This window comes from Phyllostomus discolor, chromosome 4 (genome assembly GCF_004126475.2).
Source record: "Phyllostomus discolor isolate MPI-MPIP mPhyDis1 chromosome 4, mPhyDis1.pri.v3, whole genome shotgun sequence".
In the NCBI taxonomy this organism is placed as follows: Eukaryota; Metazoa; Chordata; class Mammalia; order Chiroptera; family Phyllostomidae; genus Phyllostomus; species Phyllostomus discolor.
This window is the reverse complement of record NC_040906.2, coordinates 46,130,821-46,156,402: the sequence shown is the minus strand read 5'-3', so window position 1 is coordinate 46,156,402 and position 25,582 is coordinate 46,130,821. Positions and strand designations below refer to the sequence as shown.

Below are 25,582 nucleotides of genomic sequence, written 5' to 3'. Positions count from 1 at the left end.
GAAAATCTGCTAACAATTTCCTCCTGTTAATTCCTAATGACATAAAAAAAATCTCAGCAAGTTTTGGAACTGCCCAGTTGTGATGAAAAATGAAATGTTTTCATTTCATTTTGAAAGAAACCATCCAGGTAATACACTCACAACCCAGAGTCCAGAAATATCAACTGTGTAGTCTATGTCAAAGTTGTCTCATAACTCCTTACTCTTGTTTATACACCACAACAGAGACACTAGGTTGTGGGGCTTAAGAACACAAGTTGTGGCTCTAAAAAATCTGGGTTCAAAACCTGGCTCTCCAAATCCTGCATGATCCTGGGAAAGTTATTTAACCTTTCTGTATCTGTTTGCTCAACTGTACAATGGATTGATAACAGTCCTGCCTTATGCAATTGTTGTATGAAACAAATGAGTTAATATATGTAAAAGTGCTTAAATTAATGCCTGGCATGTAGCGTGCTACTTATAAATGTTAGCTATTACTACTATTATCATTTGCCTTCACAGGCATTACCTGAGGCATCTTGTCCCAGTCTCTCCAAGGACGATACAATTGTTGGGATCTTTGCAACTAAATAATCAATATCGTCTGATGTCAATGGATGTGAATTGCTAACACAGCTTTTGAAAAGCATTCTAACAGATTTCTGAACTTCATATTCTGTCAAAGAGCCATCTTCTTTCATGAACAAGACTAATACAGTCTTGAGTATGTGAGCAGAACATGAGTATAATCCTTAATATCACTCATAGTAGCAAACGCTTAGAGTTTAGACACTAAGTCAGACAACCTGGGTTTTCAATCTGGCTCTGCCACTTACAAGCTGTGTAAACTTAGGCAGCTTACTAAAACTCCCAAAGTCCAGTTTCTTCATGTGTAAAATGTTGAAAGCACTGGTATCTATCTCATACAGCCTTGTGAGGATTAAATGAGATACCTAAATCTAGCACAATGCCTAGCACATAGCATAGCAATCAGTGTTAGCTGTTGCTGTTAATTTTTCTCTGGTTTGGTTAGTCCAGTTGATATGAGTTTTTGCTTGTATTAATTGTAGAACAACTTATATTAACAGCTGATATTTTAAGGCTCATAAAATATAAGAATACAGCTTTACTAGCAGAAGTCTTTTTCTTGTGCTATTATAATGTCAGATTTAGTTCCCTTGAATAGGCATTTTTGGAAGATTTTATTATAAACTTTACAGTATAAAACAAGCTTGGAGTAATTGTCTAAGATACGTATAGAAAGAAATATGTGGAGGAAGGGGTTGACCTCTGTAATAGAATCATCAATGCTTCCTTGCTACTTAATTTTTGTTTGCTTTTATAATTTAAGAATCAGAATCAGAATGTCAGGATGACAAAATCATAGAGTTAGAAGGTTAAAGGATATCTTAGTTGAGGAAGGCTGTTGACTGCCCCATCCAAGTCAAGCAGATATGGTTTGCCTTGGGTAAAGCCGAGCTAGTCAGTTCATCTTCATTTACCTCATAGCTTTCTTTTATTTTCTCAGTCCTTCAACCTATGCTTGTCCCATCATTGCTCTTACCAAGTGGTCAATTTATTTGTTAGTGTTACCTGCTAATTAACTTGTTTACCAATGATGGGCTCTCAGAGGTGTTTTGAGATTCTTACAGTCAGAAAGATCAGAAAAAAATGAGGAGAATTAAGCTATAATAATAGACCTATCTGTTGTGAAGTCATTAGTTTAGGGCTGAGGCTATTCATTGCCCAATATCCTTTGTGCACCATTCCTATATATAGGTCTATCATTCCTGTGAGCTTGTTAGTGCTCTTAGATTGAATTATGTATAAGAACTTTCTTCAGTATTTGACTTGGAGACAAAGAGACTCAAATCGTACAACATAATAGTTGGCTATATCCTCTATGGCAGCGAATGGGAAGACCCAGAAGCTAGCCTGAACACAGATCATTTCTTTCTGGAAAATATAAACCAGTGGAAATACCAAGGAATGGCTTGTTTCCAGCCTTCCCCAAAATATGTAAAGACAATGTGTTACTATGCAAATAGAGGTTACTACAAGTCCCCTGGCCTACACTTCCAGCTAAAGGGTAGCACTAAATCCCTCCTCTCACATTCTGGAGCAGCCACAGGTAATACTGTGAATGGCTCAGACACGGAGCTCATTCAACTCTAAGCAAACCTGGCTACAAAACTACTCATTTTATTACTTGAGCAGAATTGTTTTGTAAGGTTTCTGATCTTTGCTTCCACAAGTAAGATAAAATTTTAGAGCTGAAAGAGCCTTAGAAATTATTTCTGCAGCCGCCTCATGTGACATGTGAAGACCCTGAGCTCCACAGCGAGTAGGACATCTGCCCAAGTTTCCATGGATGACAAGTGCCAGCAGTTCAGATCTGTGTCCCTTTCCTGCTCGGGAGTCTTCCAGGGTTCTTTGCCTTCAGAGTGAAGGTGACTAGAATAACAAATTCTTCTAATAATCAAGCCCACCTTTCTGTCCACATTCTGTGTGGAAAATGGTTAGGTGTGAATTTAAACCCTTTAGGAGGCCAATTCAACTACCTAAGTAAAAGATAACGGTGATTTGTTCTGGAGTTATGTCAGCTGAGAAAGAGAAAAATGGATAGACTTGAGATCTATTTTTAAGAGTGAATAAATATAACTTTCTGATAGCTTGGATATATTGGGTAAATAAAGAAAAAGAATCCAAAATGACGCCTAGGTTTCTGCTTGGGCAACTGAGGGTAACTGAGGATAAGGAAGAAAAGACTTGGGCAGGATTGAAGGGCAGGACAGAGCGGTGAGAGAAAAAGTCTCTCAATGTTTCAGATACAACAACCTATTTGAGAGGTGGCCCGGCACGTGTGAGAGGAGGAATGACTCTTCCCCTTCTCCAGATTCCATAAGGAGAGATTTCTCTTAACCTCTCCAGCCCTTGGACCACCCCCCTACCTTGCTCTTCACTATGGAAGTAGGGTAAGTGATTTCACTAGGGCTCTAGGGAGACCAACTGGGCACACAGAGCCAGCCCTTCATTTTCTGGAGTCAGGCTGCCCACAAGAAGCACACCTCTGCTGCGTTCCTCCATGCTGTAAGTTTCAAAGGGATAGGCCCCTCATGTGGGGAGGACTATGCCCTTGTTTACATCTGGGAGGGTAGGTCTATCTAATTCTGGAAGTACTGTAGAAGCCCATAAATATAAGCCTATACTCCAGTATCTGCTTCATAAGTTATAAATGTGGTATTTTAATGTCCTGTTTCCTCTTTTGTTGTTTCTCATTTGAGTCATATCAGGGCAAAGAAGAAACATGTTATTCATTGGGTCTTCTCAGAGCCCCAGTGTGGCAGCAAGAATGTTGGAGGAGTACAGAGTCCTAACTCTAACGCATAGGGCCCTGTGGCCTCAGAGGAAGGCCTAAATGCTTGCTTCCTAATTTATAAAAGGGAGAGCATAACACCACCCCCACCTCTCTCACCGGAGTATTATGAACACCACATGAGATAATTCTGGAGAATGCCAGCCTCAGATTAAGATTCAAATATTCAAAACATCATTTTTAGTTCAAAAAACACTAAGGAATGTAAAGATAGAATTTCTGCAGAGAACACACACAAAATGGACAAACTGACATTACTATTGTAATAGTAATTATTTTAGATATTTTAGCACATGTCTCCTTAAGTAAATAGTAGTTTATCAAAGGTGACAGCCATGCAGGAAAAAAGTCATTCATGTTCATTTGTTCAAGTTTTCCTATTTCAAATGTTGAAAAACTGCCCTATGCTTTAACTTTGTACATTTATAGAAAACTTGAGAATTAGAAATACATTCCTAACAAATGGATTCCTCTATCAAGAAAGGGAAAAATTATCTTTCACAAAGCTGGGGTGATTTAAAAAACAAAAACAAAACTTCCACACACAAGCCAGGCATTGCGTTCTACTAGAAATAATGAAGCAGAGAGGCAGATGCTCATTGTGGTTTTCAGTCAAGAGAAGATGGCAGCTCTAGGAACAAAGCCACACGGTTTATAAAACATTATTGACTTTCTTGTGATGGTTTGTCACAGAAAGGCAGCAAGTCCTGTGGCTGAATTTTACAAATGACTAAGTGAGCTTCAGAACATTAACATGTTGAGGGAGAAACAATATAATAACAGAGGTGATTAAACCCCACAAGCTTCCTGATGGATTCAGGTGAATGAAAATACTTCTTTTCTGTGTACAAAAACAAAACAAAAAAAAGAACCCTCCAGGGAACATTCACCATGAAGAACGTTAGGTTAACTGAGACAAGACCTCAATCAACCAGCCTGAGAGTCGCTAGCATGGTCAGTATGTGTTGCTATTGTAAAGAGCTCCTGGTGGATCCTAGGCTAAGACACATACCAAAGAAATAATATTTATCATTGTTCTCATTTTAATAAGAGTTCAGGTGTTGGTATACCAAGTTTTTAAATACTAATTTCCTTGTCATTTGTTCTAATGAGAATGTACTTGAGGGGCAAGAATTTTTCATATGGAAGGTACTAACGCACAGGAGATAAATTACAACCAAAGGCCACATGGGGTAACAGTTTGAAATGTAATTAAAATCTGGGTGTTTTATAAGAAAAACAAATATTTCATGTACCTGATTTTAAAATTAGAAAGAAATGTACAATTACAGGCCATATAGAAGTTAAAATTAAAAAAAAACCCTCTGGTGTTTTCTGAGTGAAACCTATGAGATTTTAAATTTTTATTTGAAATTAAAAACTGGGAACAAATATTTATTTTCATGTTACATCATTTTATGTTAAGGTCATAATGTCAAGGAGGGCAAGAAGAGGAAGGGACAAAAAGAAAAAAGAATAAAAAGATCCTGGCTGGCGTAGCTCAGTGGATTGAGTGCGGGCTGGGAACCAAAGTGTCCCAGGTTCGATTCTCAGCCAGGGTGCATTCATTCATGGGTTGTAGGCCATAACCCCCAGCAACCGCACATTGATGTTTGTTTCTCTCTCTCTCTCTCTCTCTCCCTCCCTTCCCTCTCTAAAAATAAATAAATAAAATCTTTAAAAAAAAAAAGAAAAAGAGAAACTGGCGAGATGGAGAATGGTCAGTGGAAGGGAGGGTGGGAATGCGGGAAGGAAAGAGTGAGAGCTGGGAGGGGCACGGGGAAGCAATTACACAAAGGCGTGGGGTGTCAGAAGAGAGGAAACGGAGAGCAGGAGGCAAAGAAACGGAGAGAGGAAAGGAAGACAGAGGGAAAGGAAAGAGGCCGAGGCAAGCCAGCAGTTCAGAGGCTTCTGAAATGTGTTGGGTAAATGTGTTTGTTGACATTATTGTTTCGTGACCTTTGAAGCATTAACAATTGTGATCACTGTCTTTGGAAATGACATTGAACTATTTAACACTGCTGGTCACAGATGACTTTAGAAGAGTCGCATACTTGCCAAAGGATTGAGTATTTTCCACAGGAATAATAGATAATCTAAATAAAAAACGTCTAGAGTCCAAAGAGGAATCAGACAATCTTGGAGGATGCTTCCCGGAAACTAGTGCAGACTAGAGAAACATGCTTTTGGTTCTTTGGCGGAAGTGGAGTTGGTGGTGCTGCTGCTGTTTCATTTGCTTTCATCAAGGCTTGGTGCTAGATTCTCTATACACATTAATTTGGTTTAAATCACACCCCTCAAATCATAGAGCTCCCAATCTGACCTTATATACTACCCCTAGTGAATCATTCTCCCTTGCCTTAAAGCCATCACTACTGTTAAGTAAATTTGAAAAGCAGAATACATCTCCTTTGCTACAAAGTTGCCATTATTAACTATATACTCACTATTTTCCAAAATCCCCCAGGCCTGTTATATTAGTTAGAGTTGAACCTTTTCTATCTTGCTTTCATCTTCCCAACTCTGTTCATTCCTCTTCCCTACTGGTAGAAGGGGGATTGCTTGGTTCCCTGTGCCTTCCTTTCTCTAACACATTCCCAGCCTAGAACATCATAGCCCTGTATCTGACCACTTGACCTGGGGACCCAACCCCTCCCTATGTATAAGAGAGTGAGAGGACACTTGGTCTATAAATGGCATGGGTCAGTATTGTTAGCTAAATCCCCCATCTTTAACCTAGTAGTAGCCTAATAGTAGTGCCTAGGCCACTTGCCCTTGTGACAACATTCTCAATTACATCCTTTTTCCTCATTTATTCATACAACAAATATTTACTGGGCACCTAACTACTACGCGCCACACACACGGAGTGCTACACAGCCAAAACAGTCATACCATCTGGCCTCAAGGACTTCACAGTCCAATGGAAAGACAAGTGAGCCAAAACTTACATTACCAAAATGGAATAAATAGCAAGAGTCATATGAGCAAAGTGCTATGGAAGTTGGTAGGAAAATAATGAACTTCCACAGGGAGTTTGGCATCCTAATTATTCACTCTCACAGTTAAAGCCATGGTATAGGTGCCACCCAAGAATGGCTTTGTGGGTGTGCAGCCAGAGCAGCCACACAGGATCCTGTGCCAAGAAACCCACCCCCAACCACCACTATGTGAAGTTTACACTGATTTAGAATTTTGTACGTGAAGTCTGATGGAGCATGCCCCTAGGGCTTACACACAGTCCCACATCCTGCTGGTTCTCCCACTCCCTGCCCAAGCCCCATGACCTCTACTTCTTTCTACCCAGGGATGCAACAGGATCAGGTTGATGGGGGATGGAAAAGAGAAGGTGCCCACATTCTGCCATTGCCCTCCATTCCCAGTGAGGTCATGGGCATGGAAATGAGGAGAGTCAGGGGTCCTGTGCTGACTCAGAGTAGAGCAGGGCACTGGCTGTCCCCATCCCAAAATGACAGCACAGTGTGTTTGTTCAGTAAGCAACTGTGGTGTCTCACCCACCTCAATCCAGGTATGGGGCATGTTCTGTCACAGATTAAAATCCTTTGGGCTTACCCATCTGTCACAGGTCATGGTGGCTGGCATGGGAGGATTGACTTCTCTGACCTTTGTTCTTCCCCCCATTTTTAGTTTTTTGTTGGGTCCCACAAATTGCATGGCCAGGTCTGGCCCCACCCCTCAGACCTTTGAGCTAAGAGACCATAAGCTCCTTAGCAAATTTCCTCCCTCCAGAGTCCTAGTCCCCAGTCCATTCTCAACAATGGCAAATAAAACAACAAGAATCCTCAGTCTGTCTCACCGACTGGCGTAGCTCAGTGGATTGAGTGCAGGCTGTGAACCAAAGGGTCACCGGTTCAATTCCCAGTCAGGGCACATGCCTGGGTTGCGGGCCAGGTCCCCAGTGGGGTCCACGTGAGAGGCAACCACACATTGATGTTTCCCTCCCTCTCTTTCTCCCTCCCTTCCCCTCTCTCTAAATAAATAAATAACATCTTTAAAAAAAAAAAAAAAGAATCCTCACTCTCTGTCTTTCAGATCTTTTTTCCAAAGCCCAGCCAATTTCCCCCTCAGAGTTTGTTGTGGGGGAAATCATGCACACGAGTTCTGGATGGTGAAAACTAGGAGTACCTAATAGAGAATATGGCTCACGACTTGAAGGTCTTGTGCTTTGAGTTGCATGAGGAGGCTGGGTGGGACTTGGGGCTGGGATCCATTCTGTGAGCAGGGCTAAGCTCTGTGGCCAGCCTCCCTGCAGTTAGGTATGACCACATGCCCAAGTCCTGGAGTCTAGAGAGACAATAAAACAGGAGCAGGAAATGATGGGGGCCACCTTTGAACCCAACCCATAAAATTTCCCACTTCATCTGTCCATTTCTTTACCCCTCACCCGCTGACTCATGTTGATGCAGAGATCCACATTGGAAGCCCCACACTGAAGCTGTGGAGGCCCAGGAAGAACGGAGTCCACTGTTAGAGGAGAGCTACCCATCAGTCAGAAAGACCTGTGCTGAGCTTCGGAAGGGCGAGTCATAAACTGCTGTGTTACCACTGTGTGCCACTGAGCATAGGAGGTGTAACTTTTAGAGCAACTATAGTTACTCTCTTAATACATAGATATGTGAACATTTTTGAAAAATACATAAAAGAAAACACAAAAATGAAGAGAAAAGTCAGCCTACCACTCTGAGATTACCTCCATTCATGTTTTGGCATATTATCTTCCAGCCTCTCCCCTGGCACTATTCTAATTATATTTTCACTAAGTCCTCATTATGTCATCTCATTTAATCCTGACAACAACCTTTTAAGATAGATATTGTTACCCCATTTCAGGATTGCAGAAACTAACAACTGGAGAAGTAAAATATGAGACTACTCATAGGTGGTGGAACTGGGAACCAAACCCTGTCTGTACTCAACCCCTCCCCTAAGATTTTCATTGTTAGGAAAACTGGGATGCTATTGTTTTCTAAATATGTCTTTCTAAATACTTTGTGGGCAATTTCTTCTAAGTAAATATTCTATTTTATGATGTACCATAATCTATCCAACCCTCTAGTTAGATGTTTGGGTTGATAATTTCACACTATTTTAAGTAACACTGCAATGAGTATTCATATGGACAAATTTTTGCCCATGCCCATAAAAATTTCCTTAGGGCAATCTAGAATTGCTGCATCAGAAGTGATGAATATTCTTAAGGCAGTACGTGATTATTGCCAAATTGTCCTATAATACAGGTTTCCAAAGCGGGGGAGATTTGCCCCCAGGGGACATTTGACAGTGTCTGGAGACATTATTAACTGTCACAACCTGGAAAGCATCTAGAGGGTAGAGGCTAGGGATCCTGTTAAACATCCTGCTGTGCACAGGTCAGCATTCACCTCAACAAAGAATTATCCAGTCCAAAATGTCAGTAGTGCTGATGTTGAGACACTCTAGCTTACATAATGGTCCCAATAGTGCATGTCACCCTTGAGATGAAATAAAAAGCTGTAAGGGTTATTCCATTATTTAAATGAAATTTACCAAGGACCTACTGTATGTCAGATACAGTGGTAGGTTCTAAGTTAGCATGAGGAATAGGGTCTGATTAACAGCCAAGAGAAAAGAGGTGGTTTAGACATAAATTTTGACTTTACTTGCTAGAAAGAAAGCACATCTATTTCATTTTAACCTTCATATCTTTCCACATAATTTTGCACTCATTATTTCTTTTTTTATTCATATTTTTTGGATTATGCTATTAGTGGTTGTCCCAATTATTCCCCCTTTACATCTGCCTGGCTATTCTGTAACTACCAATCTGTACTGCTGAATCCCCTCACCTCTTCACCCATTCCTCCACACCCCCTCCCATCTGGCAACCATCAAAACACTCCCCGTATCCATGATTCTGTCTGTTCTTTTTTGCTTAGTTTGTTTTTTAGATAGGTATGTACTTTTGCCATTTTACTATTCATAGTTTTGATCTTCTTTTTCTTAAATAAGTCCCTTTAACATTTCATAGAATAATTGTTTGGTGATCATGAACTCCTTTAGTTTTTTCTTGTCTGGGTAGCTCTTTATCTGCCCTTCAATTCTAAATGATAGCTTTGCCGGGTAAAGCAATCTTGGATGTAGGTCCATGCTTTCCATGACTTTGAATACTTCTTGCCAATCCCTTCTAGTTTACAAAGTTTCTTTTGAGAAATCAGCTGATAGTCTTATGGGAACTCCCCTGTAGGTAACTAACTTTTTTCTCTTGCTGCTTTTAAGATTTTCTGTTTATCTTTAACCTTTGTCATTTTAATTATGATTTATCTTGGAGTGGACCTCTTTGCATCCACCTAGTTTAGGACTCTGTGTTTTCTGGACTTACATGTCTACTTCCTTCATCAAATTAGGGAAGTTTTCTTTCATTATTTTTTCACATAGATTTCCAATTTCTTGTTCTTTCTCTTCTCCTTCTGGCATTGCTATGATGTGAATGTTAGACCTCTTAAAGTTGTCCCAGGGCTGCTTACACTGTCTTCATTTTTTTTATTCTTTTTTCTTTTTGTTCTGATTGCTTGTTTTCTTTTCCTTATGTTCCAAATCATTGATTTGATTCTCAGCTTCATCCACTCCACTGTTGTTACCCTATAAATTATTCTTTATATCAATTATTGAATCCTTCATTTCTGACTAGATCTTTTTTATGCTGTTAAGGTCCTCACTAAGTTCCTTGAGTATCCTCATAAATAGCGTTTTGAACTCTACATCTGATAGATTGTTTATCTCCATTTTGTTTAGTTCTTTTTCTGGAGTTTTGACCTGGTTTTTTTCCTTTGGGCCATGTTTCTTTGTCTCCTCATTTTGGAATCCTCCTGTGTTTGTTTCTATGTATTAGGTAGAGCTTCTGTGACTCCATGTCTCAGTAGTGTGGCCTAATGTAGTAGGTGTTCTGTGAGGTCCAGTGGCACAGCCTCTCCTATCACCCAAGCTGGGTACTCAAGGTACATCCTTTGTATGATCTGAGTATACCTTCCTCTTGTAGCTGAGCTTTAATTGCTGTTGACAGGTCAATGGGAGGCATTTACCCAGGCCAGTCAGTTGCAAAGACTGGTTGTGATCACTGACCACCAACTCTCAACCAGCAGGGGCAAGGTAGTGGTACTCCAACATAGTCTGTCACTGTCCACTGGGTGCATGGGCTCTGGGTTTTTCTGGATGGTGCAGGCCAAGGTCAGCCCCAACCTGTGTTTTGTCAGGCCACCTGTCTGAACTATAAAGAAACTGAGATGGCTGCTGCTATTGCTGTGTCTAGGGCCATTTAGCAAGAGGTACAGGGAATGCAGGCTCACTGAGGTCAGCTGTTGCATGTTTGAGATTTAGGAAAGTCGTGAAGCGTGAGCCAAGATCAGCCATTCATATGGAAAAGTTTCTGTTAACAGCATGGCTGGGCCATAAGTTAGGTGGGACATGTCTGGGAGATCTCAGAGGCAGGGCAAACAGTATTAGGCAGGCTGATGGAGTCTCATATATGGCACCCACTCAGATATGGCAATCTCACTGCCAGCTCTGTGGTTGAGTCTGGATGGATGTAGTTTCTTTAATTCTGTAGTTGTCAGATTTCCATTCAACTTTATTTTTGATGGTTCTGAATGATGGTTGTTCTATAATTCAGTTGTAGTTTTGATGTGGTTGTTTAGGAGGTGAGCCATGTTTACCTATGCCACCATCTTGACCAGAAGTCTCTGTACTACATGATTTCCATATAATTCTGCATTAAATTGTACAGGTTCCCCAAGGTTGCTACAAGAATAGATTAATATTGTTATATGACTATATACATGAACACTTCATTGTGATTATTTCAAGGCTACCTCTAAATAATAAAATTGGTTGTTTCTTCAACAGAAACTCAAGGACTTAGGTATAAAATATCCCTCCAATGACAATGATTCCTTTTCCCCCGTTGACCTTTTTGCTCTTTAATTTCACATAGCAGATCACCTCAATTTGGTTAATTTAAAGGTATAAAAGTGTTTTCCTGCCTTTCCTACTTTAAAGTAATAGGAGCTCGTTGAGTGCCAATTCCTTGGTGCCTATTCAGTGGGACTCACAGCAAGCATGGTAAAACAAAAAAAAAGGCGGGCTGTGGGAGAAACCAAATCAGAAGCTGTTCCTCTTGCCTCTTCATTTGAGAACTGGGTGGCAGAGGAGAGAGGGCAAGAGGCCTTGGTTCCCAGCTGTGCTATCAGCTTCTTCTCCAGAGATTCTGTGCTCTTCTGCCTGCTAGGCAATACCTGGCACATTCACTGCCACTGGCTCCTCTTTCCCTTGCTTCTCTGCATGATCATCTCTGGGCCATGATAAAAAGGAGATACTACCTTCTTTGGTTGTTCTGAACTTGCAAAGACAATGTTCCAAGAAGAGAAGTGACAGAAGAACCTGACCCCAGTCTCACATACCTAAAGGCAGATTTTAAAAAGCCAGCCTTAACAACTGTATAGCACATACACCCTTTCACTTGGTGGTCCTTGGGAAGCAAAAGGAGAACAAGACTAAGGGGAAAATATGGGTACTACATAAAGGGGCCATTAGAGACCGGGGACTAGAGCTTCCCTTTTCCAGATAACCTTATGCACAAAAGAGTAAAATCTAGACTGGTTTCCTTAGCAACACTGCGATAAACCTGCCCACAATATCCCAAGCCTACAGTTCTTAATTCCATTACAGCTGTTATTAAAACTTTAAATATGTAATCATGCACATTAAGTTGTCAAATATCTGTAAAAACTATTAGCTCACTAAACTTGCACAGCCATTTAAATGGAAAAGGGGTATCATGTTATTTCATTAAAATGAAAAAAGTAAAGGTTAAAACATTCTGATAATCTAAGTACTATAAGCATAAGTAGAAAAGGGATAATGAATAGTATTAAAATTAACACCATGTCTAAACAGAAAAACATGAAATAAAAGAGCCTATCTTTTTAGGAGATAGTCAGCACATTTAGAATAATATTGTGTCATAGATTCCACCTAACCCAATAAACTATTAGAGCTTGATCACAAGCATTGAGATTTAGTGTTCATTTTCTCTTTAATGTCAGCTCCTAGAATTTATTTAGTTTACAAGTACTGGATCCAAATATTTCCATTTTTTAAAATTTCTAATATTTTGAGAATAAAACTATAAATGATAGATCTGAATATTTCATATAGGAATTTATAGCACAGAAATCCAGTAGATACTTTTGAGATTACATATTATACTAGAAAAATAGACAGTGATCAATTGGAAAGAAAGAAAGAAAGGAAGAAAGGAAGGAAGGAAGGAAGGAAGGAAGGAAGGAAGGAAGAAAGAAAGAAAGAAAGAAAGAAAGAAAGAAAGAAAGAAAGAAAGAAAGAAAGAAACTTTTTTGTGCTTATAAAGTATAGAATATGTATATCGCCTGTAAATCCTGACAGTCAAGCAAAGCATTTGATTACCTTATATTTTAAAGTAATTATTACCTATGTATAAAACATCATGTATGCCTGGTGCTCAGTTAAAATGTACCTGAGATTTGTTTTAATCAGTTATGATATAACACACAGACATGGGAATGATTGCCATGAAGGAGGAATGTCAAAGTCACAGATCTTTAGAAACACAGGCACAGCATACCACTCAGAGCCACATGCGGACAGACCAGGGTCAGCCAGGAGGCAGAAGGGGAGAGGGCAGACATGGCCCAGAACCTTTGCTGGGGTTCTTTCAGGAAGGAATGAGTGAAAGAGACCATGTTCCCTGAGTCCATTCACAATGAGACAATTTGAATAATTTTGACAGGTTCTGGGCTGTAGAGGTGAGCCCTAGTTGTGCAGTGCCTGGCTCTAGGGTGGCTTATGGCAAGGGAAAATAGTGGCTTGTGTGAGAGTTTGATAAACAAGACAGCTGGAGACAGGCAGCTCTGGATAGGTTGCTTTGTATGTCAAAGGCACACTAGCAAGAGAGTCATCTGCTCTCTCCACTTATTGGCTCGCCCTGGGAGAGGCAGTCTCTCCAGGATCAAGGCTCCCAAGGCCAGAATATCAAGAATGCAGAAAATAAGGAAATATAGTCAATACACGTTTTAAACCAAAGTTCTCCTTTTATGTTCAAGGTCCTCCCCAGGATCAGGCCCTATAAATAAAACCTACTGGACTGTGCATTTAAAAATATTAGCAAAGCCTTACATTTCTTACTTTGTCTTTTTGAATATGCTTTCCCATGCTCTCTTTAGAATCTAATGATTGGATTTAATGATTATATCCTTACAAAATACCATATGGGCTAGACACATCTGGACATATTATCCCTATGTTATAGCTGAAAAAACTAAGGCAGAACTGGAAACAGAATCCAAGATTCCTGTCTCCCAGTCTAGAGAATATTTTTATTACACTCTGATGTCTTTTATAGTTTCACAAAGTGATTAGTAGTTTAAGAATTTAATTCTCAAACAAATGGGCTTAATCAGGTAGTACAGGGAAAGGTTTTATGATGAGACCAAAATCATCTTTCCCCTGCACATGTGTTTGGCCCAAGTCCTCTCCCATAGAGTTTCTTCTGAGAAATAGAGGATTGTTGGGAACGGCCCTGACTGGTATCAGAAGCTGAAACCCCCACCTAGGCTAAGGCTAAGGGAACGCCCTTGGAACCGTAAGCCAGCAAGGAGACAAAAGCTCCCTGGCAGGAATGCTGCTTCTGCTGCTTTATTCATAACTGAACCCCAAAAAGCTTGGTCAGTTAGCCAAAGATGGTAAGATTCCCCAAGGGGGGAACAACCTAAGACAGGCATGATCACTTGGGAGGCCCCCCAAAAGAAGGACTTTGGGGGCTACAGCAAAAGGGGGTGATGGACCCACGCTCCTCGGCTTTGACTTAGCCTGAGTTATCAACGTCTGGGAGAAAATCCCCTTATCTCTCGGTTGCCTTAGTTCCCGTGCTCCACCTAACCCTGAAACAATGACAGGGTGGTGCAGCTCTGTGCTGAAAAGGGCGGATTCCCCGGGTGATCAGGCCTAAGAAAGAATATGTAAATTACTGTGAAGCCTGCTTTGTTTAGAATGCTCTCAGTTGAATGAGAGGGGTCCAAGGAGGAAGTTAGTTTGTTCCTCAAAGTCTTACAGCTCTTTGACCCCAACTCAAAATAGACCAGCAGAGTTCCTTGTTTTCTATAGTTCCTTACTTCCTCGTAATGAGTACTGTACTTGAATTATTATGCAAAATGAGCCCAATAAAAGCAGGTTTGAACGGTAAATCGGTGTGTTCCCCACTAGAGGGGGTGGCCATTCCGTCCCTACTTCTCCACAGAAACTAGTCTGTCTCTGTGCATGTTTTTTTTCTCGCGTGTTTCGACGAGCCATCCACAGCATTCCGTGATCATTGCTGGCCGGTGACCCATGCTTCAGAGGATCAGGAATGAACAGAGTTACTTGACGAGAATAAAACAACCAAATATTATTATGGGATTTCTGAGCTCATTTTCAACAGATATCAATCATTATGCTCGATATACTGCTGTAATTTAGTGTTCAGATCAAAGAAGGAAGGATCATCAAGGAACATATATAAAGGACCCTTGGACAAAGCCAAAGTTGGGTAGGACTGAGGGTGGGAGGTGGGTGTGGGTAAGGCAGGGGAAAGTGGTGGTGGGAAAATGGAGACAACTGTATTTAAGCAACAATAAAAAATCAATCATTAATTAATTGATTTTAAAAAAACAAAGAAGGATATTCCTACCTGACTTGGTCTCTACACACACTTACATCCCTGGTGAGTAAGCTAATATCCCTGGTGATTCTGGAAAGGCCCCACTTGGCTCTCCAGATGCACTTGTCACCTTTCCCTGCCCTATTCTGTGCCTGGAGGCTAATTCCTGTGGGCCATGCCATCAGGGCTTCCTTTGCCCTCTGGGCCTCAGACAAAGCTGGGTTCAACCAATGAGTGGTATTGGCAGGAGATAGAGGGAGTTCAGAGAGTAGTGTTTGCCTCTCACCCAGGGTCATGGTTACCAGTGGCTGAGTTTCTGTCCCCGAGCACCACAGCTCTGGGTCTCCCACAGCTGTAGCTCTCAGGGTTCTGGTAGTTGCACCCTCCTCTTCAGATTGAAGAGTGGCAGTAAATTTCTACATGATAAGAGAAGCTGTACTATTTACCCTTAAATACCTTATTATTTCATCTGGGAGGTAGGATGAGGAGGAGGTGCAGCAGCCATCCACTTCATTGGTGATAACTATAAGGGAGAGAAGGGAAAGAGATGGCTCTCACTTGGACACGCCCCATGGACACCTAATAACTACATCTCGTAAAGAGTAGGATGTAAATGCAAGTGTCTCAGAAGTTGTGAGACCTTTCGAGGGTATGTGAAACATAAGATATATAATCAATAAATTTGAAAGGGCAATGTTTCTGAAAAATAAATAATTATAACATAGGTCAACATAATAATAAGACTTCATAAGCCTTATTATAAATATTTGTAAGGTTGGTCAGTATAATCTCCCATATCTCAAAGGACTTTCAAAGGAAAAATCCTCATGTCAACAAAACCTAAGGCTGTAAGGGGTATTTCCACTTCAGTAAATTTTATTATGTGATGGGGTAGGCAGGAGAAAACTGGAGCATGCAGGTAGCCGAAACAGTGGGTTAGCCAAAACAGTTAGCCAATAATGCTGCATCCTTTTCTTCTGCCTTGAAGTTGGCAGTGGGCTGTTACTTGTTGTTACTATTTGATCAGTGGCAATCTGCTTTCTCTACAACAGGGTCTCCACATAGAAACGAGTATGAGAAAAAAAGGGGAGGAGGGAGGAGTCTAGCAATTAACATGAAGATTTGATCAATGCAGAAAGCAATTCATATAATCACCAGTTACCCAGTTTTCATAAGCCCGATTTTTTTAAAAGCCAACAAAATAGGGTCCAATGAGTTAAAAGACATGCTCAGAAGGTGAATTTCCTGGTTTAGCTGTCTAGATATCCTGACTAGGTGGAAGTTTCCACTTGGAGGTAGTTAAACTGACCATATAAAGGAGGTATCAGTGGTAATTAACTCAATTGCATTAAGTCCTATACAATCCACTGCAGTGAATGGCAAATAAAAAATCATATCTTGACCTTGAGTCCACAGTCATGAGGTCATTTAAATACCCAAATACTTATAATACTAACAGAAAGAAGCACATGAAAGCATTACAGAAGTTTAAAGAAGGGATATCATGTCCAATTTGGGTGGGATGGGGCAGGGATCACCAAGAGTCTCATGCAATGGAGCCTAAGGGGTGAAAGAATTTAAACTGGCAGAGAAAAGAAGGCAAAGGGACAGATGTAAGGGTGCGTACAGTAGTTAGTCATCAGTACAGGTCACAAAAGGAGTGGCAAGCATGAAATTTCTGGAATATGGAGATCTTTTTGAATCCCAACTCCTTTACTTCCCAGCTGAGTGACTCTGAGCAAATTATTTCACCTCTCCAAGCCTCAGTTCCTCCTTCCATAAAATGGGGGTGGTAGTAGCTACCTCCAGGAATTATTGAAAGGATTAAGGGGCAATGCTTTCCAATGAGCTGATGCCTAACTCGTAGTTCAGTGCTCCCAAAATTAGTTATTGTTAATCAATGCTCAGGCTTTGGTTTCCCTTTTGACTACCATTATATTTAAATTTTTAAAAATCGACACTCTAAGGAGATATCTCAAAAATTTCTCATTTTTTTTCTTTGGTTGAAAGAGATTTCTTGTACCAAATTTGCAACAGCCTAATGCTATATTTTATGGTAGAAAATAGAATTTTTCATTAGTATATGAAACTACTGTTCAGTCATTAAAAACAACCAATTAATAAGAAACTCTTGGAAATATGGAAAATACACTTTTTATGCCAGAAAACTTTCTTACTATTTTAATCCAAGGAAGAAAGAAACAAAGAAAGAAAGAAAGACTAAATGCCTATATGTGACCAGGAACCAAAGTTTGTCCTAAAATACTAGACCTCCAACTCTCTACTTTATGACTAAATTGCTTCTCTTATGACTCAAATTCTACTTTCCAAAAGAAGGTGGTTACAAAACACCACCCTCAAAATAAGTGTCTAAGTAGCAAGCAGAGGACCTCAAAGATCTTGTTGACTTTCCCATAAAACAACTCAAAGCTACTCCAGAGGAAAGTTCCCTATGACTCTTCAACACTATATTAAACACGAAATACTAACTTCCAAATTAAGCCAGCCTGGTAAATAAACAGATGACCCAAATCTCAGGACCCAAAATAAACTGGTCAGATTAGTAAACATTTAGCTTACGGGTTGGGGAAAAATTAAGTTAACCTTAAATTACCTCCCCATGATTCTGTAGGAACTGCACTTTTCTGTAATCTACCCTCATGTACGAAGCAGCAAATGCAGTTTGTCCCTGTGTTTATCATGATCGTGTGTCTGTCAGGAAGAAGGGCTGAAACAGAAATGTTTCCTGCTTCAAGCACAAAATCAATTCTGATTCTGAGGCAGTGAACATGTTTGTGGGCTTGGGGGAATTTTTCGACCACTACGTGCAAAGCTGAAATAAAATTTCATGAAACTCCTTTATAATCCTAGTGTTGGAGTGGGATCAACATCTGCCTCTTAAGCAAATGCCAGTAACTTAATCACAGAGCTGTAAACCCGCGTCTGTCAGCACTGGCTCATTAGGGAATGAATCATTTTTGTCACTGATTTTCTAGCTACATGAAATTAGTCTTTTCTGGGGCCAAACACTTTTCAATGCAGTTACTGCAATAGAGATTATTCTAAAATAAAATTAAAAATAAAACTCAGTGAAAATTAATTATTAAATATTATTATTTATATTATTATTTAATGTATAGGATAGAACAATGCATCATTAAATACAACTTAATGTATAATATTTTGTTCTGTTTTCCATCTCCTCTCTTCAAGGATAAACACTCAGCCTTCCTTTCTTACATCGTGAGAAAGCAGAGCAAGATATGAATGAGCAAAGATGAAGACAGAGTAGTCCTGGCAGAAAGGATGACAAACACAGAAACAGAAGGGCACTATCCTGGCACTGAAAACAGCGCCCAACTTAATTAGGGTGGAACTAAGGCCATGTGAAAGTAGCAGACACTGGGCTGGAATAAAATTCAACTTTTTCACCTAAGACTCAGTATGACTGAGTGAAGTTGCAGGGGGCTCCCTGCTTGAGATTTAATTTGATCTTTGAATTTGTGCTTTGAATCTGTGCTTTGGAGTCCACTGGGACAGTGATGTGTGAGCCTGGAGCTTGAAGCTGGGAGAAGTCTCTTCTCCCACTGCTTGCCCAGGACTGGTTCTTGGCCACTGATCTCTACTCTCTGGTGTCCTGAGCCCCACCCAGACTACCCCCTTGTCAACCCTGCCCTGTAACCAGGAGCCACAACCAGCTCACATTGATTGGGGCAGAGGCCCACATCCCATGTCTGCCATTGCCCTCTGCTCTTGGTTGGGGTCTGGGTGGGAGTGTGGGAAGGGTCAGGTGCACACCCATGCCATCAAGGGCAAGAGCAAGGTTGTACTCATCCCAACCCAGCGCTGACAGCACTGTGGTGAATTCAGCGGGCAACTCAGCAGGAGCCTCTCACCCACTCCCAATCCAGGTATTGAGAGTTTCTCAGCATGGAAGTTAAAATCTCTTGGTGGTCTCACATCTATTGAGGGCTTGGGCAGCAGACCCTTAAGGAGGGAAGCTTGACTTCTCCACCTCCAGCCAGGCTTCTGCTTTATCATTTGCACTGAGTTCCACACATCATATAGGTGGCTCTACTTAAAATCTTTATTTATACAGCATCTCTTCCTATTGTTGACTTCATTACCCTTCTCCACACCCCCCAGGTTTAGAATCTCTGAGTTGTCACAGACTTCTCTCTGTGCTAGCCCAAGTGCACATGCAGGACATCTCCCGTATGTCCCCTGCTGTCCGTTCCCCCATTCCTGCTGTTCAGCTGTTCATTGTGGCTCTACCAGACCACTCATTACAGACTCCTCATTATTCTCATAGCTTTGAGCCTCCTCATGTTCAATCCACTCAACCACAGTGACCAAGGAACCCAAAACATCTCTCTGATGATGCTAAAATGTTTTTAAGGGCTCCCCGTGGCCTACTATAAATGAAGCTCAGATTCTTTAGTCAGGTATTCGAGGTTCTTTCTTCTTCTGCCATCACTTTTGAATAGTACTTACTTTTGAACATTAATTCTATAATGTATGCAATACTGTGGCCAAATTAAACTACTCACTCTCCCTTATACATATTATGGGCTTGTTCATCATCATATCACTGCTGAAGCCATTTTGCTAAACTTTGAACACTTCCCCTGATGCCACAACCATCTCCAACAATAAAATCTAACCCCTTTCCTAGCTCAAATGGCACCTCCTCCATGAAGTCCTCTATCATGAGCCCAGTCAAAATGTGACTTCATTTTCCTCTAACACTAATGCCATTTAATTTGGGTCATTAAGTACAGCTTGGCATTAGTAGTCCATGAATAGGGCACGCCCCTTGACCGTAAGTACTCGGAATGCAAGAAGCATGTCCTCTCACCTTTGCACACCCACAGGTCTCCAGTCGGATCCTTAGGTATAGTGGGCACTCAGTGTGTGTTTGTTGGAACTAATGAATTAATGAATTTGTTGTGTAAACAGATCGGGTTTTCTGAAAGTCTGGCACACCTGCAACCCTTCTTCATCACCCCCCTTCCTCTTCTCAGTGCGCCTAACAAAACATCCTGGCTGCTTTTCAAACCCAAAGACCATCAAACACCTGTATCATTATTTTCAACACTAACAAAAATATCATCTCACACTTTTTATTAGTGTTTAAAGTGCTGTGTTCTGTATGTTTAGAATAATCTCAAAGAGAACACCTGTTACTTAAGTGCTCTTATTTTCAACCTCTTGAGGGCAATTTTTTCATTACTAAATTAAAGTGGCTGTTTAATAACTTATAACTTTCAGGGGAGGGGGGAATAAATGGCAGCCATTGGGATCCATACTATGTACCTAAAAAAAATTTTTTTCCTCTCATGATTCTTTATTTGTCTCCAACTTTTAAGTCTGTTTTTTAGGACTAATTAAAGAAAGTAATGAAAAATAATGAAATAAACTGAGGAGTATTTTTGCTGCCAAAACTTTCATTCAATTTTAGTAGATCATTAAATTATCTATCCTTGACTCCAGAATGCCATGCTTTTTGTCATAATCATGTAAGTGTGTTCAGTGCCTTTGTCTCACCCATATTCTGAACCTAATCCAAGAGTATCCTTGACCTAATTATCCAATGATTTGAATTTTGGAACTCCATGTGATAATTCCATCTCCTAAGGAAAAAAAAATACACTAGTTGAATCTGAGGAAGAAATGTCTTTAAAATGTAGTAGTTAATGAAGAATCAGGGAGGGTGGTTATATTTTTACATAGAAACTTCAAGATGTTAACAATACATGATGAGAATTACAATAGCCCCATGATAAAAGAACATGCATTTGGAAGATTGTCAGTTTTCATTAACAGAAATCTATAACAGCAGGAAATGGGTGGGGGGAAATACTAGAACTTGGGAAGGATGTAATGTCAATAAAACTTTATATAAAGTTTATACTGCATGAGTGACTAAGAGGAACAAAGTGTAGAACTTTTGATAGACTAGGCTAGGTCAAGTGTTATCAATCACATTTAGAGAAATCTTTAGTAGAATGTAAAACTGATTCAAAAATACTTAATTTAAGGGTGGAGCACAGCTCAGAAAAAAACTAAGCTGGTCAAAATGTGCTAAGTTCACATCTCAGTCCCTGATAAGGAGGAAAACAATTGAAAATGAGATAAAAGAAAGAAAAAGAATACTAGCAAACTAGATATCATCAAAGTCATCATTTCCTGTTACCATTTTCTGAGTAATTAAATGTGCCAGGTAATATTTTGGAGAATATAATGCAATATCTCATTTTATTTGCAAAACAATAATTTGTCATGTAGGTGTTATTCCCACTTTGCAGATCAGGAAACTGAGACTCAGAGATCAAGAAATCCTCCCAAGGTCATGCTAGTGGTGACTGTGATGCACCATAATGAAGAAAAGAAGTAGTTTCATCAAAGAGTAGCCTAAGTAACATAAAAAACACACCAGGTTAAACAGTACATAGTAGTAGCCAATGGTAAAAGAAAGGAGAAACTTTCTAGGCAGATTGAAATAAATACAAGGAGTGAACTAAAGTCTTAAACTCTCCACCCCTGTAGCAACACCCTTCTCTTTCATGCCTTTGCCAGCCCTCCCACCAACCCAGTCTCACAGCCATCATCACTACCCTGGAGGGAAACAAAGGCAGTACCTCTCCTGTCCCGATGCCAGCTTTCAAATACTAAAAGGCAACTTTGCTTTACACTCTGTCTTCAGGGTAAGAATAGGGCCCAGATGAAACAACAGCTGCTGAAAATCTTATTTTTTGTGCTTGTGATAATGCCTCTGGCCACAGTTCTAGTCATCAAGAAGACAAGTTAACTGCTGAGGAAGCCGAGAATTATGCTCTTGAAGAAAAGACAGTATATGAAACAGTATGAAATAAAAGTTAGGAGCTGAAGGAGGGGAGTAAGAAATAAAAGCTATGTAAATGGAAGAAAATCGGTTGGTGACAAATAAGAAAAGTAAAGGCAAGAAAAAGGAAAGACTGCAAGTCTAGACTATAATAAGTATCATCTAACCAGAAAGGGACTTTTTTTTAGCCCAAGCATGTAAGAAGGTTGTGGAAATACTGGGAAAGAAGAGTTTACAATACAGAATCTTCAACATATCAATTACTAAATGCTTTTATTTCTTCCCATGGTTTTCTGGGATTGTAAAAAAAAACCAGACACTTGTTAAAGATTATTCATGGTTAATTGACTTAAACCTATCAGTCTTCAAGAAGTGTATAATGAATAATGCACCTAATCAATAACAAAAGGTTAACAAAAATGGTATTTTGACAGGCATCCCTTAACATTAAAGGGTTGTATAACATACTGACACCTCACAAAAACACGAAACTTGGTTTTAGTACAAGCTAATCAATTTTCTATGTAAAACTGTCAACTTTCAGATGAAATATAAATTTTTTTCCTTTCATGTCATTCCCACCACTTTTGCTATTCTGATCAATAGCAACCAAACTCTAGAAAAACATGTAGCTCTATTAAACACGTGAAAGAAGTGCTCATCTCTCAGTTCTATGAACCCCGAGGAAGTCTCATAGAAAGTGACATCCAGTTTCACCATGTTCAGTAAATAGATAATGAAGGAATTAGAACTGACCAGCTCTTGGATCCAGGATCTAATATCAAGTTCAAATCACTGTGAAAATAAAAAGCTTAGGTAGATATACCAGATGACAGCCTGTTGGGCTTCCTTTTCCACTTGAAACTAGCATGTTTACCCTGCTCATTGCCTTTGGAGTAGCTAGAAAATTACCAATTTTTGTTTCACAAACTAAAGTAGTGCTCAGTCCTGTTAAAAGCTAATTGCAGATAATGCTATATTCCAGCCTAGAGATAAATAATTCTTCTACCTGTTCAACTTCTGTAAATTCAACAACAAAAACAGTTAAAACAGATGCTAAAAAGGCACAAATATGTCAGAGGCCCATTCTTTTCCTGACCTCCCTTCTCTTCCTCTTCTCCTCTACTTTGGAACTCATGCAACTGTAAACGAGAGAAGGGGACAGGCAAGCAGGCAGGCTCTTTGTTCTCCTTCCAACCACGAATGAGAATGAAATGCATTATGGCCCCCAAAAGACATCAAAGACGCCAACATGCCCATCTTCTTGAGACTAACACTGGAATCCAGAAGTACACATCTTTTTCCATCACCCCACAAATGCACTCTAAAACCACACACTGTTATTCTTAAAGACAAAGTATCTTGACAGAGAACATGTGGTATTATTAGATGAAAAATGAAACTCTTGGGCTACATATATTTTCCACAAGCCACTGTGTTAGGGCAAGATCCTGACATCAACGATGGTGTAGAAACACTCTAACTAATCTGATCTCAGAAGAAATTTAAATAGCAAGAATCATATTGTGAAGAGTCTATATTAATGTGTTCCTGGATGCCAAAGGGTAACTGAAGGCTTGGCTCCTAGGCCAATGGGGCTGTGGAAGGGGGACATGGCAAAGTCCTACCTGGTAGGCATCAGGAATGTTGACCGTTTCTCCATGCTCCCCGACATAGCCAATGATGCCTTTGCCCCAGGGAACCTGCACCTCGTTTGAGTTCTCTGTGCTGCAACAAGGCAGCAGTGGGGTCCCTGCATGCACATCAAACAATTTGGAGACCAAACTCTTCTTGCCAGCAGCCACTCTTTCCACCAGGAACAGAGAGCAACGATCAGCATCTACCATGAGGCAGACGAAGATGAGGATCTTGTAGCTCAGGCTGGTAAGGTCAAGGTCATTGGAGATATCCTTGACCAATTCCAGAAAGAACTGACGCTCATTATGCTTTTTGAGGTGGCACTTGTAGTCAATGGCTGTAGGGGGATATTGAGGCAGATTCACCCTCGATTCCAGCAGGGCACTGAGAATATGGGCTGTGGTGGGGGGCAGGGAGCTGGCCTTCCGGAGAAGCGCCCTCCGCCGTACACTGCTCAGGGGCTCCTGGGCCCGGGAGGTCACTTGTTCATCGTAGGTCCTGTTCACGTGGATGGCCTTGGAGCGAGCAAAACTCTTCCTCAGCTCTTTCTGAGAAGCTCTCCGCTGCGGACTCCCATCGCCCCGGCTGCCACTGGCCCAGCTAGGACTCAGGGGAGCCCCACCAGAGTCCCCGCCACCGGGAGTGGGCTGGCTCTTGCCAGAGCCAGTTGGTCCGGTGCCACCATCAACGCTGCTGCTGCTGCTGCTGCTGCCTCTGCCACTGCCGTGAGCCACGTTGCCGGTGCCGGCCAGGGCAGGCCTTGGGCCTACAGCCCCCTGACCCTCACTGTGCCTCTGCAGCCACTTCTGCACCAACTCCTGCTTCCCCTTCCGCATCAAGTAATCTTCAAACAACTCTGGGTGCCTGTCCAGGAAAGTTTCCACCTCCCCAAAGTCCAGCGGGGGAGCTGTCATGGTCCCAGACACAGTTTTCACTGCCTGTCAACACTTGGACCAAATGTTTACCTTTCTCAGCCCTCTAGCTGGTCCTGCACATGTCTACCCCACCAGTATTCCCAGCTCCGTGTGGAGATTCTGCAGAGAAGTGGATTCCTAAGGGGCTGAGAGGTGCCCCTTCCTTCGGGCTCAGAGAGTGGCTGGCACGAATCCCAAGCCCTCCTGCTCCGCACAGGTGCCCCCACCGAGGTGCCGCCACCGCGGCCACAGGTTCTTCCTAGAAACCTGGAGCTATCGCAGCTCTCGCTCCGGCTGCTGTCGCCGCCGCGGTAACCGGAGGAGTGGACCTCGGTGAAAGGGAGGCAGGGCAGAACACGCCCCTGAGTGAGGCTCGGAGCCCGAGGGAGGAGAGAAGTGGGAGGAGTGTGACGCGGGCGCCCAACCAGCCCAAGTCCACGGTGCAGGATGCCAGGCTGTTCCTGGAAGAGCCTCTGGTCGGATAGGATCCGCGCCGGGGATCACGGCCGACTCCCTACTGGAACAGGAATTGAGGGAGAAACGCACCTTGTTTCTTCCCCCTCCTTCCTCCCTTACCTCCCCAGCCCTTCCTATTCCCAGCCCTTTAACCCTCCAGCAGTTCAAGGAGGCCCCGCGGGGTCCAATGGAAGTCCCTGGCACAAGGAAATGTCGATGTTTTGCAGTATCAGACCCAGAGGAACCGAGGATTCTCAGAGACAGACAGGGTTATTTTTCTGGGATATGACTGTGGATTGTTGGTTCCTAGGGACTGCCAGCTAACACTGCCCAACTGCTTGTGTTCAGTAAATATTAATGGAACTGGACTTACCCGAAATTAGTAAATGAAGTTCCCCTATCTGAGCAATTCATGACTTGAACCAAATTCATGGACCTGGGATTGGAGGGGGGAAAAGGATACTACTTGAGTTAGGGACCCAGCCTAACAGGGACACATAGCAAAGTGGACTGGAGGGTCTCAGGGGCTTCCTTCCAAGCCAGTCCTGCATACAGAGTGGTTTCTCTTCATGAATGATTTGCCATCTCCTTTCTCCAAATATAGGACACCAGCCCTTCCTTGACTCTCAGTGTCCCAGGGTTTGTGG

At 41.4% G+C, this 25,582-nt stretch overlaps 1 protein-coding gene across 1 annotated transcript in view; it reads right to left on the bottom strand.

Moving 5' to 3' along the window:
* The window catches only part of PDE11A (phosphodiesterase 11A), a 321,994-nt gene extending 297,192 nt beyond the window's left edge, over positions 1 to 24,802 (bottom strand). The window contains exon 1 of the mRNA XM_028510818.2: positions 23,556 to 24,802. Coding sequence (XP_028366619.1) covers positions 23,556 to 24,479 — 924 coding nt within the window. The 5' untranslated portion in view covers positions 24,480 to 24,802. The remainder of the gene's footprint in view (positions 1 to 23,555) is intronic.
* Between the last annotated feature and the right edge of the window lie 780 nt (positions 24,803 to 25,582).